Source organism: Salvelinus fontinalis, chromosome 18, assembly GCF_029448725.1.
Source record: "Salvelinus fontinalis isolate EN_2023a chromosome 18, ASM2944872v1, whole genome shotgun sequence".
NCBI lineage: Eukaryota > Metazoa > Chordata > Actinopteri > Salmoniformes > Salmonidae > Salvelinus > Salvelinus fontinalis.
In genome coordinates, this window is record NC_074682.1 from 6,665,160 (window position 1) to 6,680,878 (window position 15,719).

Below are 15,719 nucleotides of genomic sequence, written 5' to 3' on the forward strand. Positions count from 1 at the left end.
AATGATCAGCTCACCCGTGATGAAATATAAATAATAGTTGCTATTAGCTAATTCATAGTGTTTTCTGACAGCCGAGAGTTACTGTAGCCTACATTTTCCGGTTTGGATGACTGTGTATGAGGTCTCTACTTCTGTGAATGTCGTAACATTGCATCCAAAAATAAAACTTCACATTCAGGACATCATTTTGCAAGGACTTTGTTTGTGCAAAATGTTTGTGAGAAAACAGCGTGGCTAGCTTAAAACGCTGACTGTTGCGTCAATAACAACTGGACGTTCTAAATAAGCTTTCCAATCACACCGGGTTTGAGCGTACGCTGCAGGGACCACTGTCGAAGGATCACACCCGTTTGTTGGTACGTGTGAACAGGTTAAACCTGCTACGGCAGGCACACGAACGTGCACACAAACTATGATAACTATGAAAACACACAGCGGAGGGATAAACGACGAGGCAGAATCAATGCGTTAGCCGGCTAACTTTGATAAACAACCAGAAATAACTATTGATTTTGTCATTCATTAACAAAGCTAAACTCCGATATGGTTTTTCTTTGTTGAGTTAATTTGTCCATTCCCATTTCAAGCATACCCTTCTAAAAAAAGGTTGCTGGCTAACTTACTGATCCTGGTTTGTAGTATAACACTCTAGTGCTTCTTTACCTTTCTTGGTGAAGAACTCCTTGGAGTATTTTCCAGCCAGGATCAGCTTCTTAGGAACTTTACCCAACAACTCAATGATCAACGCTATGTGATCTACACAAGAGAGGAAGAGGACAAACAAATTAGACGGTGCCAATCTCAGTTGTGATGAAGGTCTGCAGAATCCTCACAGACACAGCAGCAGGATCTACACAACAGGATGTGAGAGTGAGTGTGTCTTGAGGTCTAAAATATTTGAGATACTATAAAAAGGCACAATCTTGTGCCTTTACAGGGAGGGGAACATACCTTCATCTCTAGAGTAGTCTTCCCCAGAGTGAGGCTCAAACAGGTAGTCTCCTGTAGCCAGCTCAAAAGCCTAGAAGGGACAGTCACATATACAGTACCAGATAAACGTTTGGACATAACTACTTATTCAATGGTTTTTCTTTATTTTTTACTCTTTTCTGCATTGTAGAATAATAGTGAAGACATCAAAACTATGAAATAACACATATGGAATCATGTAGTAACCAAAAAAGTGTTAAATCAAAATATGTTTGAGATTCTTGAATGTAGCCACCCTTTGCCTTGACAGCTTTGCACACTCTTGGCATTCTCTCAACCAGCTTCATGAGGTAGTCACCTGGATTTATTTTCCAACAGTCTTGAAGGAGTTCCCACATATGCTGAGCACTTGTTGGCTGCCTTTCCTTCACGCTGCGGTCCAACTCATCCCAAACCATCTCAGTTTGGTTTCACAGAACACAGTAAGGACTCTGCCTTTGAACATTTTTCACACGTACCAACAAACGGGTGTGCTCATTCTACAGTGGTCCCTTACAGAACACAGTAAGGACAGCGTGGCCAGCTCAAACGCGGACTGTTGCATCAATCGAAACTGGACGTTCCAAATAAACGTTCTAATCCCACCGGGTTTGAGCGTACGCTCCAGCGACCACTGTAGAATGAGCACACCTGTTTGTTGGTACGTGTGAAAAGGCTCAAATGCAGAGTTGTACCAGACAGGGGGATAGATTGATGACTAGTAAGCCCCGCAGCTTAATACAAATACATATCAGAGCACTGTCTGCTGGGCTAGTTAGCGCAAGATTTTCTGAGGCTAGTTATACACTGACTAAGTTGTTTCACATTCTTGCGGGACCTCCTTGGGAAACTAAACCATTTATTAAACGTGGTTGTACTTGTGAGTTGTAACCCACATTTTGTTCTTTACATGACCACGTCAACATAAAGCCAGACCTGACCTGTGGTAGTTGGTAAGTGCGGAGACGTTCCTTTGCGTGTCCCTACTGGCAGGAACAGAGGCGAGGCCATGTTTTGGGTTGATCTGACAAGCGTGAGGAGTGTGTGTCGGGGTGTGTGTGTGTCCTCCATCATATCTCTACCCACCATTGCGGCAGTGCTCCAGATATCAGCAGGCGTCCCGTAGCCGGCTCCCATCAGCACCTCCAGAGAACGGTACTGACGAGTTTGGATGTCATCTGTAAAGTGCTTGTGCTGAGGAGGAATGGAGAGAGAGGGATAGAGGGAGGGGTAGAGAGAGAGAAAGAAAGAAATAGAGTGGGAGAAAGAGAGAGAAAGAGAAGGCATCACTGATCTGACATGACTCGTATTGGTGTGAGCCTTTAAGTCAAATCAAATCACATTTTATTGGTCACATACACGTGGTTAGCAGAGGTTATTGCGAGTGTAGCGAAATGCTTGTGCTTCTAGTTCCGACAGTGCGGCAATATCTAACATAGACTGTGGTAAAAACCCTTGCCGTCTGTCGCATATCCGGTCATATTTAGTTAATAGTCTGGTCATTTCGAGTCGACGGGATGAGAAGTGGGTCTTCCACAGCATCCGGTCCTGATTAACGATCACGCTAGCGAGCGAGGAAGGATGACTTGGGCCCAAATAAGATTTAAAAAAATTCAAAAAAATGGCTGTACTATACTCACCACCCAGCAGGCGTTCCCCAGGTCAGCGATTTTGATCTGGATCTTGTCTGCATTGAGAGGTTCCAGAGGGTTGACCAACAGACTACCTGCTGCTACTTTATCTAAAAAGAGAGAAGAGGGTGGAAAGTGGAGGGAGAAAAAGGAGAGGAACAAAACAATATTTATCTATAATGTGAGCGTTGTGTGATGCTGCAGTCAGTTCTGCCGAGTCAACTGGAAGAGAAAGACGACGGAAAAGACCGAAAGAGAAGTACTGAGGTGGTGATATTATAAGGAGCCCTCAGAAAGATGACAGAAAAAGTAGAGAAAGAGAGACATTACAGCTATTGACACTCACAAATAACACTTACGCCATCAACGCGAGTGTCTTCAGTGAGGTGAACCGTACAGAACATTGCAACTAGAAATGTGAGGAATAGAGCCGAAATGATACTTGAATCTACATTTCAAAGAGACATGTCTGAACTCCGTGATCTTTATTCTATAAGGTTTCCCCTCCTGATGAAGCGCGCAGCAAAGTGCCATCTCTCCCCCTCCACTAACCATTCCTCTCGCACTCCTCTTCATCCTCTCTTCCAGGCACCTCATCCGTCTCCATCTCCTCGTCTTTTCTCTCCTCCTCATCCTTCTCTGGTCGTTTACACTCCTCCGTCTCGCCCTCCTTTCCTCTCCCTCTTCCTTCTTTATCGTGTGTTCCAGGGTCACCGGGCCCTCTGCCATTGCATTCTGGGTAAACTGCGTTGGCTGGCGAGTCCCGTCCCTGGGTACTGACATTGTCGGGGGCTACGGCGTCAAGTTTGTTGGCGTTCTGTTGGTCCTCTTCTTCTTCGTTGGTCCTCTGTACCACATGGCTCTCTGAGAGGGCATGGCCATTGCAGTTCACCTCCATCCTGCTCTCCTCCTCCATTTTATCTGGAGCTGGGTCTAGGGGACAGAGGGTAAGTGATAGGGTTATGTGACTGACTGTCCTATGTCAACACACTACTGATCAGCCACCCTGGTCCCATGACATTTGGTCCAAATATTGTTTGAAATCCACTACATGGCAGCCGGGCTGCCAGAATCATTGATCTACAAATCCCCTTGCATGCCGTAAGACTACTCATTATGTAATGAAGATTAGCAATTCTGTGCCTCCAATTGATCTCCCCACACTGGTTGTGTTCTCTAAAACCATGGTGTTTGTTTACCTGCTGTGACACCATTAGCGATGTCCTGTAGCGTGTCGGTGGGCGGGGGGGAGTCTGTGGTGGTCCCTTCAGTCTCCTCTTCCCCCTCCTCCTCTCCTCCCTCCGGCGCTCCCTCCATCTCCTGAATCCTCTTCTCTAACATCTCCGCCTGCTTCCGCTGTTTCTTCTTCATCTTCTTCTTCTTGTTCTTTGACATCTTCGCCGTCTGAGGGGAGGGGTAAGGAGAGGGGGATGAAGAGAGGAGTGAAGAAGGGAAGAGAGTTCAAGGCTTAGACTACTATACAATTTGTAAAACTGCTTTTCCATTGATGCGTGTGAACAGAGAGCCACCCACTCCCATGCATTACCTGGTAGCAGCAACCACACTCAATAAAAACATCATGCTTTTATAAATAACGCAGAAAAACAGAGACTTACTGGTTTGGGCGCAGGGGCTGTGCTCACTAGGCAGAAAGAAGAGAAAGAGAACATTCGACTGTCATATCCTCAGCTAGATAATGACTAAACCAGCACAAGATTATGTCAAATCTGCCTCAGTAATTAGCATACAGTACCAGTAGCACAGTGTCTGTCTGTATTGTATTGTCCCTAGAATTTCTAAGCAAACAGCTGGAGGCAGGGCCTTCTCCTATAGATCCACATTTTTATGGAATGGTCGGCAGACCATTGTATCCATGTGAGAGACGCAGACTCTGGCTCAACCTTTAAGTCTTTACTGAAGACTCATCTCTTCAGTAGGTCCTACAATTGAGTGTAGTCTGGCACAAATCAAATAAAATTTTATTTGTCACATGCAGGGAGAATACAACAGGTATTAATGCTTACTTACAAGCCCTTAACCAACAGTGCAGTTAAAAAAAATCGAATCTACCGAAATAGAAGTAACCAATAATTAAAGAGCAGCAGTAAAATAACAATTGCGAAGCTATATACAGGGGGTACCGGTACAGAGTCATTTTGCGGGGGGGGGGGGGGGCACCGGTTAGTCGAGGTAAGATGTACATGTAGGTAGAATTATTAAGGTGACTATACATAGATAACAGAGCAGCAGGAGCATAAGAGGGGGGGGGCAATACAAATACACTGGGTAGCCATTTGATTAGAGGTTCAGGAATCTTATGGCTTGGGGGTAGAAGCTGTTTAGAAGCCTCTTGGACCTAGAGTTGGCGCTCCGGTACTGCTTGCCGTGCGGTAGCAGAGAGAACAGTCTAAGACTAGGGTGGCTGGAGTCCTTGACAATTTTTAGGGCCTTCCTCTGACACTGCCTGCGTATAGAGGTCCTGGATGACAGGAAGCTTGGCCCCAGTGACGTACTGGGCCGTACACACAACCCTCTGTCGTGTCTTTGCTATCATTAAATTGAAGACTTATAGTTTTTATCAAAGACTCCTGTAATTAGGGATTACGCGATCAACTGAGTAATGACGTACCTAATTAACTATGAATTTGGGAGCACCAGGGAAAGTAGTCAGATTACAAAGTTATAATTTTCCAATATAACCTTTCAGATATTTTCATATATGATCAATAGTCTTTTAATTAATGATTTATTTACTTTACCTCACGTCTCATTCCAAACGTCGTAAATTGTTGATTATCTGCACGAACCCAGTCTTCACTATGAGTCATCCATACATCAATTGTCTTAAATCATTTATTTATTACTAACTAATTAATTCACAGAAATGCACAAACAAAACAAACAAACTTAAAAAGGGTTACATGAAATGGGAGAAATATGCCCTAGTGGCTGAACCGGCATGGCGGCTCGTTAGACAAAATGGAGAATGGGGGGGTCGATTCAGAAGTCACTACAGAGTATACTCTTTATAACAATTGACATGCTAATCCTTACACATGAACGCTCACTCATTCGGGAACAACTGCAATCAATATATATATATTTACGCTCGGTGTGTGTCGTCTTGATCGCTGGAGAGAAGTTAGTTTCTGTTGGAGTTCCTTCTGTCTCGGTTATTGTGGATAGTTCAGTGACATTCGTTATAGAATGAATGTTTCGGCGGTTGTCTTTCTTCGCGTTCAATGATACCGAATTCCTAGCTGCAGACTAGTAGTCAATATCAAAACTTGTTATTATTCGTCTAAGAGTTTAACCACGTGGTATGGTTAAAGATTCAGCAATTGTAGTTAACCTTCGTTCTCCTCCTGGAGGATAAACATGGTCTAATGGTAATTTCTCAGAGTTTACTTTTATTCAGACATCCAAGGACAGCCCCTTCCTGCTGTCTGACCCAACTGGCTCAGGGGCGGGTCCTCGGGTTTAGTTCAAATCAAAAAGGGATTTGTATTTTTCTTCATTAACTTCTTGGGGGTGCTGTTTCGCATTAGCATAATTTCCTCTACAGATTAAACTGCCTAGTACTCAATTCTTGCTCGTACAATATGCATTTTATTATTAGTATTGGATAGAAAACCCTCTCTAGTTTCTATAGCCGTTGGAATTTTGTCTCTGAGTGAAACAGAACTCCTTCTACAGCACTTTTCATGATAGGGAGTCAGATTTCAAATATTTTGGCCACTGATCTGGAGTCAGTTTAAAGCTCACTGTAAATGCTATGGAGAAACAGACACTTCTTACGTCTTCTTACGTCTTCCCCTGGATGACGTTTTGAATGGGGTCGATTGCGCAATCATTGGCTCTATAAATCACCAAATACCGGAAGTAGCGTTCCTTTCGACTGTGCGCTCAACGCAAGAAGGATATAGCAGCTCATAGATTAGAGGATAGCAGCTCATAGATTACTGCACCTGTACATAGCCCATCTATAATTTAGCCCAAACAACTACCTCTTTACCTACTGTATTTATTTATTTTGCTCCTTTGCACCCCATTATTTCTATCTCTACTTTGCACCTTCTTCCACTGCAAACCAACCATTCCAGTGTTTTTTTTTTACTTGCTATATTGTATTTACTTCACCACCATGGCCTTTTTATATTTTTTATTTATTTCTATATATATTTTGTTTGCCTTCACCTCCCTTATCTCACCTCACTTGCTCATATTGTATATAGACTTATTTTTCACTGTATTATTGACTGTATGTTTGTTTTACTCCATGTGTAACTATGTGTTGTTGTATGTGTCGAACTGCTTTGCTTTATCTTGGCCAGGTCGCAATTGTAAATGAGAACGTGTTCTCAATTTGCCTACCTGGTTAAATAAAGGTGAAATAAAAAAATAAAAATAAAATATCTGACTGGCCTTTTTCCAAGCCTTGGTTTAGCCAGTAATATAGCGTCGGTCATCTTTTTACTCGTTATAGGTGTTAGAAACATCATAAGGTAGTTAATTTAAACCGTTTTATAGCAATTTATATCCGTTTAGTGCGATTTTGAGGCATTGCTTTGTAATAGACTTTGAAGCTCCGGGCACGTTTCAGGGTCCCGGTCGTACGTTAGTGGGCATTTCGACGGACAAGTGGACATCTTTCGACCAAAAGAAGATTAGACCCAAGAAAGGATTCATTGTCCAAGATTCTGATGGGAGAACAGCTCATAGTAAGAACAATTTATGATGATAAATCGTGTTTCTGTCGATAAATGTTAAACGCTTATGCCAACATTTTGTTTGCTATAGCTTAGCTTGGCGCAACCTGTATTGAAAAGTAAGGATAATTAAAAAAATGTAATTCCGCGATTGTATTAAGAATTAAATTGTCTATCAATCGCTGTCCACCCTGTATTTTTTTGTCAAGTTTATGAGTATTTATGTATAAGACTAGATCACTGTCTAATATGGTGCAGGACATTTTCTGACCAGCTGAGCTACTTTTGTCATTGTCTAACCATGATTTGGTGGCTAAATATGCACATTTTCGAACAAACTCTATATGTATGTTGTAATATGATGTTACAGGAGTGTCATCTGAAGAATTCTGAGAAGGTTAGTGAAAAAATTTATATATTTTGGCGATGTTGACGTTATCGCTCTCTTTGGCTAGAATCAATGCTCTGGTAATGTTTGCACATGTGGTATGCTAATATAACGATTTATTGTGTTTTCGCTGTAAGACACTTAGAAAATCTGAAATATTGTCTGTATTCACAGGATCTGTGTCTTTCGATTAGTGTATGCTGTGTATTTTTACGAAATGTTTGATGATTAGTAATTAGGTAATACACGTTGCTCTATGTATTTATTCTAGTCTAGTTGTGACGGTGGGTGCAATTGTAAACTATGATTTCTACCTGAAATATGCACATTTTTCTAACAAAACCTATCCTATACCATAAATTTGTTATCAGACTGTCATCTGATGAGGTTTTTTCTTGGTTAGTGGCTATCAATATCTTAGTTTAGCCGAATTGGTGATAGCTACTGGTGTTGAGAGAAAATGGTGGACAAAGAAAATGGTGATTTTTGCTAACGTGTTTAGCTAATAGATTTACATATTGTGTCTTCCCTGTAAAACATTTTAAAAATCTGAAATGGTGGCTTTATTCACATGATCTGTATCTTTCATTAGGTGTCTTGGACTTGTGATTTAATGATATTTAGATGCTACTATTTAATTGTGACGCTATGCTAGCGAGGCCTAATCAGTGTGGGGGGGGGGTGCTCCCGGACCCGGGGTAGAGGCTCCTGAAAGGTTAAACAGTCCAAAATCATATTACACAATTATACAAACAGTATCATACTCACTCATTCATTTTATACAACAAACAGATGTAAACCTCATATCTAAAGTTATTATATAAACAGCGGTATGGTAATGTGGTCCCACAGTCTCTCATGAGTTTCCCACGTGGTGACCAATGGGCATGTTAATAGCTGGACTCTACACCGATCTTTTATACTTTTGCAGGAACATGAAATATGTTCATACCTCAAGTTCTGTGAGGTGGGAGAAAATTCCTTTGTCCTGAAGGTTTACCCTCTGTCTAATACTGTTGGGCCATGAGGAGATTCTCAGGAATTTACGACGTCTCTCTGTGACCACAGCATGGGTTGAAGGGGCAGGGAAAGGCAGGGAGAGGGGGATGGGGTTTGCAATACCCAAGCAGGCAACGTCATGACACCTCTGTAGTGCCTTGCGGTCGGAGGCCAAGCAGTTGCCATACCAATCAGTGATGCAACCAGTCAGGATGCTCTCGATGGTGCAGCTGTAGAAATTTGAGGATCTGAGGACCCATGCCAAATCTTTTCAGCCTCCTGAGGGGAAATAGGTTTTGTCGTGCCCTCTTCACAAATGTCTTGGTGTGCTTGGACAATGTTAGTTTTTTAGTGATATGGATTCCAAGGAACTTGGAAGCTCTCAACCTGCTCCCCCACAGCCCCGTCGATGAGAACAGGGGAGTGCTCGATCATGCATTTCCTGTAGTCCACAATCATCTCCTTTGTCTTGATCACGTTGAGGGAGAGGTTGTTGTCCTGGCACCACACGGTCAGGTCTCTGACCTCCTCCCTATAGGCCGTCTCATCGTTGTCGGTGACCAGGCCTACCACTGTTGAGTCATCGGCATACTTAATGTTGTTGGAGTCGTGCCTGGCCATGCAGTCATGACTGAACAGGGAGTACAGGAGGGGACTGAGCACGCACCCCTGAGGGGCCCCCGTGTTGGATGTGTTGTTACCTACCCTTACCACCTGGGGGTGGCCCGTCAGGAAGTCCAGGAGTCAGTTGCAGAGGGAGGTGTTTAGTCCCAGTGTCCTTAGCTTAGTGATGAGGGCACTATGGTGTTGAACATTGAGCTGTAGTCAATGCATAGCATTCTCACATAGGTGTTCCTTTTATCCAGGTGGGAAAGTGCAGTGTGGGGTGCAATAGAGATGGCATTATCTGTGGATCTGTTGGGGTGGTATGCAAATTGGAGTGGGTCTAGGGTTTCTGGGATAATGGTGTTGATGTGAGCCACGGCCAGCCTTTCAAAGCACTTCATGGCTACAGACGTGAGTGCTACGGGTCGGGAGTAATTTAGGCAGGTTACCTTAGTGTTCTTGGGCACAGGGACTATGGTGGTCTGCTTGAAACATGTTTGTAATACAGGCTCAGACAGAGAAAGGTTGAAAATGTCAGTGAAGTTGGTCAGCGCATGCTCGGAGTACACCGCCCTGGTAAACCGTCTGGCCCGGTGACCTTCTGAATGTTAACCTGTTTAAAGGTCTTACTCACATCGGCTGCGGAAAGCGTGATAACACAGTTGTCCGGAACAGCTTAAGCGCTCATGCATGTTTCAGTGTTGTTAGCTTCGAAGCGAGCATAGAAATAGTTTAGCTCGTCTGGTAGGCTCGAGTCACTGAGCAGCTCTCGGCTGTGCTTTCACTTTGTAGTCTGTAATGGTTTGCAAGCCCTGCCACATCCGACAAGCATCGGAGCCGGTGTATTACGATTCGATCTTAGTCCTGTATTGACACTTTGCCTGTTTGATGGTTCGTTGGAGGGCATAAGCAGGATTTATTATAAGCTTCCGAAAGTCCCGCTCCTTGAAAGCGGCAGCTCTACCCTTTAGCTCAGTGCGGATGTTGCATGTAATCCATGGCTTCTGGTTGGGGTATGTACGTACAGTCACTGTGGGGATGACGTCATCGCTGCACTTATTGATGTACTCCTCAATGCCATCGGAAGAATCCCGGAACATATTCCAGTCTGTGCAGGCAAAACAGTCCTGTAGCTTAGCATCTGACCATGTCACTGGTTCTTCCTGCTTTAGTTTTTGTTTGTAAGCAGGAATCAGGATAGAATTGTCGTCAGATTTGTCAAATGGAGGATGAGGGAGAGCTTTGTACGCGTCTCTGTGTGTGGAGTAAAGGTGGTCTAGAGTTTGTTTCCCTCTGGTCACACATTTAACATGCAGGTAGAAATTAGGTTAATGCAGGCAAACTCAAATCTGTTTAAAGTCCCCGGCCACTAGGAGCGCTGCCTCTGGATGAGCGTTTTCCTGTTTGCTTATGGCCGTATACAGCTCACTGAGTGTGGTCTTAGTGCCAGCATCGGTTTGTGGTGGTAAATAGACAGCCACGAAGAATATAAACTCTTGGTAGATAGTGTGGTCTACAGCTTGTCATGAGAAACTCTACCTCAGGCGAGCAAAACCTTGAGATATCCTTAGATATTGTGCACCAGTTGTTTACAGATAGACATAGACCGACACCCCATGTCTTACCAGAGGGCCAGCTGTATGTTATTCACGTCGTCGTTTAGCCACGACTCGGTGAAACATAAGATATTACAGTATTTATTGTCCAGTTGGTAGGATATACGTGCTGTAGTTCGTCCACTTTATTATCCAACGATTGTATGTTGGCCAATAGTACCGATGGCAAAGGCAGATTAGCCACTCGTCGCCGGATCCTTACAAGGCACCTTGATCTCCTTCGCGATATCTCCGTCTTTCTCCTGCGAACGACAAGGATGAGGCCCTCGTCGGGTGTCTGGAGTAAATCCCTCTCGTCCGACTCATTAAAGAAAAATTATTCGTCCAGTTCAAGGTGAGTAATCGCTGTTCTGATGTCCATAAGCTGTTTTCGGGTCTTAAGAGACAGTAGCTGCAACATTATGTACAAAATAAGTTACAAAAAATGCAAAACAAAACAAAATAGCACGGTTTGTTAAGAGCCCATAAAACGGCAGCCATCCCCTCTGGCACCATTACTATCGCCCAGGGGTGCGAAGGTGAAAAGCAAGGTACTGGAGTGAAGAACCACCATTGCTGTCGCTGCCTGGCTGGCTCCCCTTCTCCACTAGGATTCTCTGCCTCTGACCCTATTACGTGGGCTGAGTCACTGTCTTACTCGTGCTCTCCCATGGGCATTAATATTGACTTGGTGCCACCGTTGCTGCTATAACAGCCTCCAATCTTCTGGGAAACTTTCCACTAGATATTGGAATATTCCTGCGGGGACTTCCTTCCATTCAGCCACAAGAGTATTACGGAGGTCGGGTACTGATGTTGGGCAATTAGGCCTGGCTCGCAGTCGGTGTTCCAATTGATCCCAAAGGTGTTCGATGGGGTTGAGCCCAGGTTGAAAGTCACTGAGCTCTTCAGTTAGGCCATTCTAATGCCAATGTTTGTCTATGGAGATCGCATGGCTGTGTGCTCGATATTATACACCTGTCAACAATGGGTGTGGCTGAAATAGCCGAATCCACAAATCTGAAGGGGTGTCCACATACTTTTGTATATAGTGTTAATGTTTGTTTTTGACTTTGTTATACATTTGTTGTCCTTTTTGAGGATCCACATGTCATGGAAAAAGTTATTTTGAACAACTAATGAGCAACTCCATTGTAAATCCAGCGCATATTGAATGTTGAGATTGCCGAAAGGCCAGTCTTTTGCAATGACAAGGAGTGGCGAGGAGTGGAATGTTAGCTAAAGAGACTGGTACTCAGACTAGAAGGCAGTCGGGAGGAGACAAGATCCAGTGGGACCATTCTAGCCAAGGAGAGGGCAGACTTGTGTGTGTACAGGTACAACTCCCGATATACAGCGCATTCGGAAAGTATTCAGACCCCTTGACTTTTTCCACATTGGGTTACATTACAGCCTTATTCTAAAATGGATTAAATATTTTTTTTCTCTCACAGCAACCTACACACAATTCCCCACAATGACAAAGCGAAAACAGGATGGTCTGATAAAACCAAGATCGAACTCTTTGGCCTGAATGCCAAGCGACATCTGGAGGAAACCTGGCACCATCCCTACAGTGAAGCATGGTGGTGGCAGCATCATGCTGTTGGGATGTTTTTCAGCTGCAGAATGCTTATGTAAATAAGGTATCAGTTAATTTTTTAATACATAATTCCCCCCCCGAAAAATCTGTTTTTGCTTTGTCATTATGGGGTATTGTGTGTAGATTGATGAGGAAAAAAAAAAAAAATTGTGAATAAGGCTGTAATGGAAGGGGTCTGAATACTTTCCGAATTAACTGTATACCCACTGATTGTTGAAGAATATAACTTATGAAAGCCTAGTTCAACTGTCGTATGAAAGCTTAGTTCAACTGTCGTACTTCATCAGAACTGAAAATACAAGATCGTAAACAAACATTGGAGTAAAATCATATAAAATGGAAACAAACACTTATATGGTTATAATTTTGACATCATGGATAGTCAGTCCTTTAATCCATAGCTCTGTCTGTTCATTTGAGAGGTTACATTTCTCCAGGCCCATCCCTCAGCTTTTTACCAAAACACTGACCTAACATGCCTACCCAACAGGCTCTGCGCGTGTTTGCGTGCGTCATCGTGCAGGTGTTGATTTTGTCGATCCCCACCAGACACGTTTATGACAAGCAGGCTAAAATACTTAAACCAACTGAACCAACTATATTCATTTGGGGACGGGTCGAAACACACATGAAACATTCATGGACATTTAGCTAGCTTGTTGTTGCTAGCTAATTTGTCCTGGGTTGAATTTTACCTGAAATGCATATGGTCCCTTTTATTTTTGCTAGATCTTTGTAGAATGTTTGGCCCATGTTGAGTCATACAACATCGTGTGTTGTCTACTCGGACAATTCATCCAGATGAAAAAACGGGAAAGCTAGTTCGTTTTTCTCCTTGTTCATTCTTCTTCTGTGGAATTTATATGAAAGTTAGAAACCAACTTTAAGGCGCATTACCACCACCAAATGGACTGGAGTGTGGCCCTCTTTCTTTCAATCACCCACGTGGGTATATGCTCCAAAAAGTTAGATTTTAGCGCCTGGCTATGCAGACGTTCGTTCATTTTTGCAACGCGGGCGGTGTGGTCAGCATGTAATGTAGAAGGCGTAAAAGAAACGTCCGTGCGGGGTTAAAAGAAACCGGAAGCATCCGGTTCAGGCTTCGCCTCAGCTCTGCCTTTTCCCTGAAAACCATATGCCTCGGGTTCTTCCGACCCTCTGAGGGTGCCAAAACACAGGCAGGGTGACCACTTCATTGCTTAAGATGAAGGAGTCTATCTTTTACAATCCCATTATTCACCATCCCAAGCCCTGATGGTAACGTTATGTTCACGTTGATAAAACCTTCCTAAACTGTTCACTATGTTAATTCAGTGTGCCAATTGGTCCAGAGAAAGTGTCCGTCATCTGTGGATACAGAGGGGGCTGGCACTCCTGTCCTCTGTCACTCTGTAGCCCCATCAGCCATCGTCCTATCGCAGGACTGTATATATGCGTCTCCTTCTTTGTGGTGTGTCTGTGTGTATGTACCTGCAGATCCAGAGGGGGGTGGAGCTCCTGTCCTCTGCCACTCCGTAGCTTCAGCAGCCATATTCCTAATGTAGGGCTCGTTAACAGTCAACAAGATGTTCTCTGGCTTGATGTCCGTGTGGATGATCTTACACTTTGAGTGGAGGTAGTCCAGCCCCTGGAGAACCTATAGGAGGAGGGTAGAGCATCAGTAAGACCACTGCTGCATAGGGTTTCAACAGTAAGGAGAATTCCAGTTGGAGGATTCCATGAATCAGGGAACCTTTAGAATTTTCAACCCTGTTTCGACGTAAAAGTTATGTAGAATGCTTGTTTTTGCTAAAAAAAGAATGCACCCAACCTGGAACACACTCAATGTTGTGTGAGGAATAAGGTTTTGTTTTACCTGTCGAATGATGCTCTTGACACAGGGCAGAGGAAGGCCCTGGTAGTTAGACTTGATGATCCACTTCAGCAGGTGATGACCCAGAACCTCAAACACCATACAGACATCTGATGGGCAGCTGGGTCAAGGACTCAAAAACACACACACACCCTTGTCATTCACGCCTATGCATTTTGCAGACACCTACCCAATATAAAAAAATGTGAACGCCTAAGGTTCTGCCAAGAACCAAGATGGAAGTGGGCCAACGAACCCAGAAATCAATAAGACCTCTTCCAGAAGCTGGGCATGCTGGGACGGAGGAAGTCTGGACGCGTTGCCCAGACACCCAGCTGTGACCAGGATGTAAGCATTGCTGGGACGGACAGACAAACTGTCACTCCATCTGTGGCTCTGTGCGTGTCATCTAGCTGGAGTGTATTGTGCTGCCAACAGCTGTACCACACCGGCCAAACATCAGTGCAACATCTGTGAAACACTGATAGTGCCAGGACTAGGGCAATAAAGATGTTAAGGCTCATAATATTGACTAATACTAACGCACTGATCTTAGGGAGTACTGAGTAGATGGAGTACGCCTGCGTCCTTTGATTGTCTGTTTCAGGGTTATTATAGTAAACTACAACTTAAACTAAGCTTTTTTTTCTTCTTCTTCTAATGGGGGTTTCAAGCTTCCGAATCTGGCAGCTAACTGCTAAGAGGAGATAGTGATGTTTCAAATTGGCCTAGCTTGTGCATCATGACCACTGGCTATCAATGTTGAATTGCTGTGGGAGCATCGAGCACTCTTTAAAAAGACTAGTGCAGTCAAAAATGGGATTGTCCTTTATACAGTATATATATACACATACATACACACAAAAGTATGTGGTCACCAATTGAATGGATTGGCTATTTCTGCAGGTTTCCACATATTTTTGGCCATGTAGTATATTTCCATGTTGTTTTTACGCTGCTGCTACTCGCTGTTTATTATCTATGCATAGTCACTTTACCCCTACCTACATGTACAAATTACCTTTGACTAACCTGTACCCCCACACATTGACTCGGTACCGGTACCCCCTGTATACAGCCTTGTTATTTTATTGTGCAACTTTTTTCCCCTCTTTCGTTTATTTAGCTAATATTTTTATTTCTTGAACTGCATTGTTGGTTAAGGGCTTGTAAGTGTAAGGTCCACACCTGTTGTAATCGGCGTTCGTGACAAATAAAATTTGATTTGAGGCTGGAATAATACTGCGAAATTGTGAAAACTATGATAGCGCCATTTTAGTGTAAGAGCTGTTTGAAAGACCACTTGAAACGTCAGCCTGTTTCGGTGGGATGGAGTTTTGGCCTTCCATGGTGACATCACCATGTGA

The 15,719-nt window shown here is 43.6% G+C and overlaps 1 protein-coding gene across 4 annotated transcripts in view; it reads right to left on the bottom strand.

Annotated features, from left to right (window-relative positions):
* Nucleotides 1-15,719, bottom strand: part of LOC129814861 (SRSF protein kinase 1-like) — a 54,917-nt gene that overhangs the window by 4,043 nt on the left and 35,155 nt on the right. For all 4 annotated transcript variants that reach the window (XM_055867963.1, XM_055867964.1, XM_055867966.1 and 1 more), the window contains 9 exons: nt 14,356-14,462; nt 13,971-14,136; nt 4,217-4,242; nt 3,800-4,004; nt 3,153-3,533; nt 2,610-2,710; nt 2,056-2,163; nt 952-1,021; nt 664-756 (listed from right to left, as the gene is read on the bottom strand). In XM_055867963.1, coding sequence (XP_055723938.1) covers nt 664-756; nt 952-1,021; nt 2,056-2,163; nt 2,610-2,710; nt 3,153-3,533; nt 3,800-4,004; nt 4,217-4,242; nt 13,971-14,136; nt 14,356-14,462 — 1,257 coding nt within the window. The remainder of the gene's footprint in view (nt 1-663; nt 757-951; nt 1,022-2,055; nt 2,164-2,609; nt 2,711-3,152; nt 3,534-3,799; nt 4,005-4,216; nt 4,243-13,970; nt 14,137-14,355; nt 14,463-15,719) is intronic.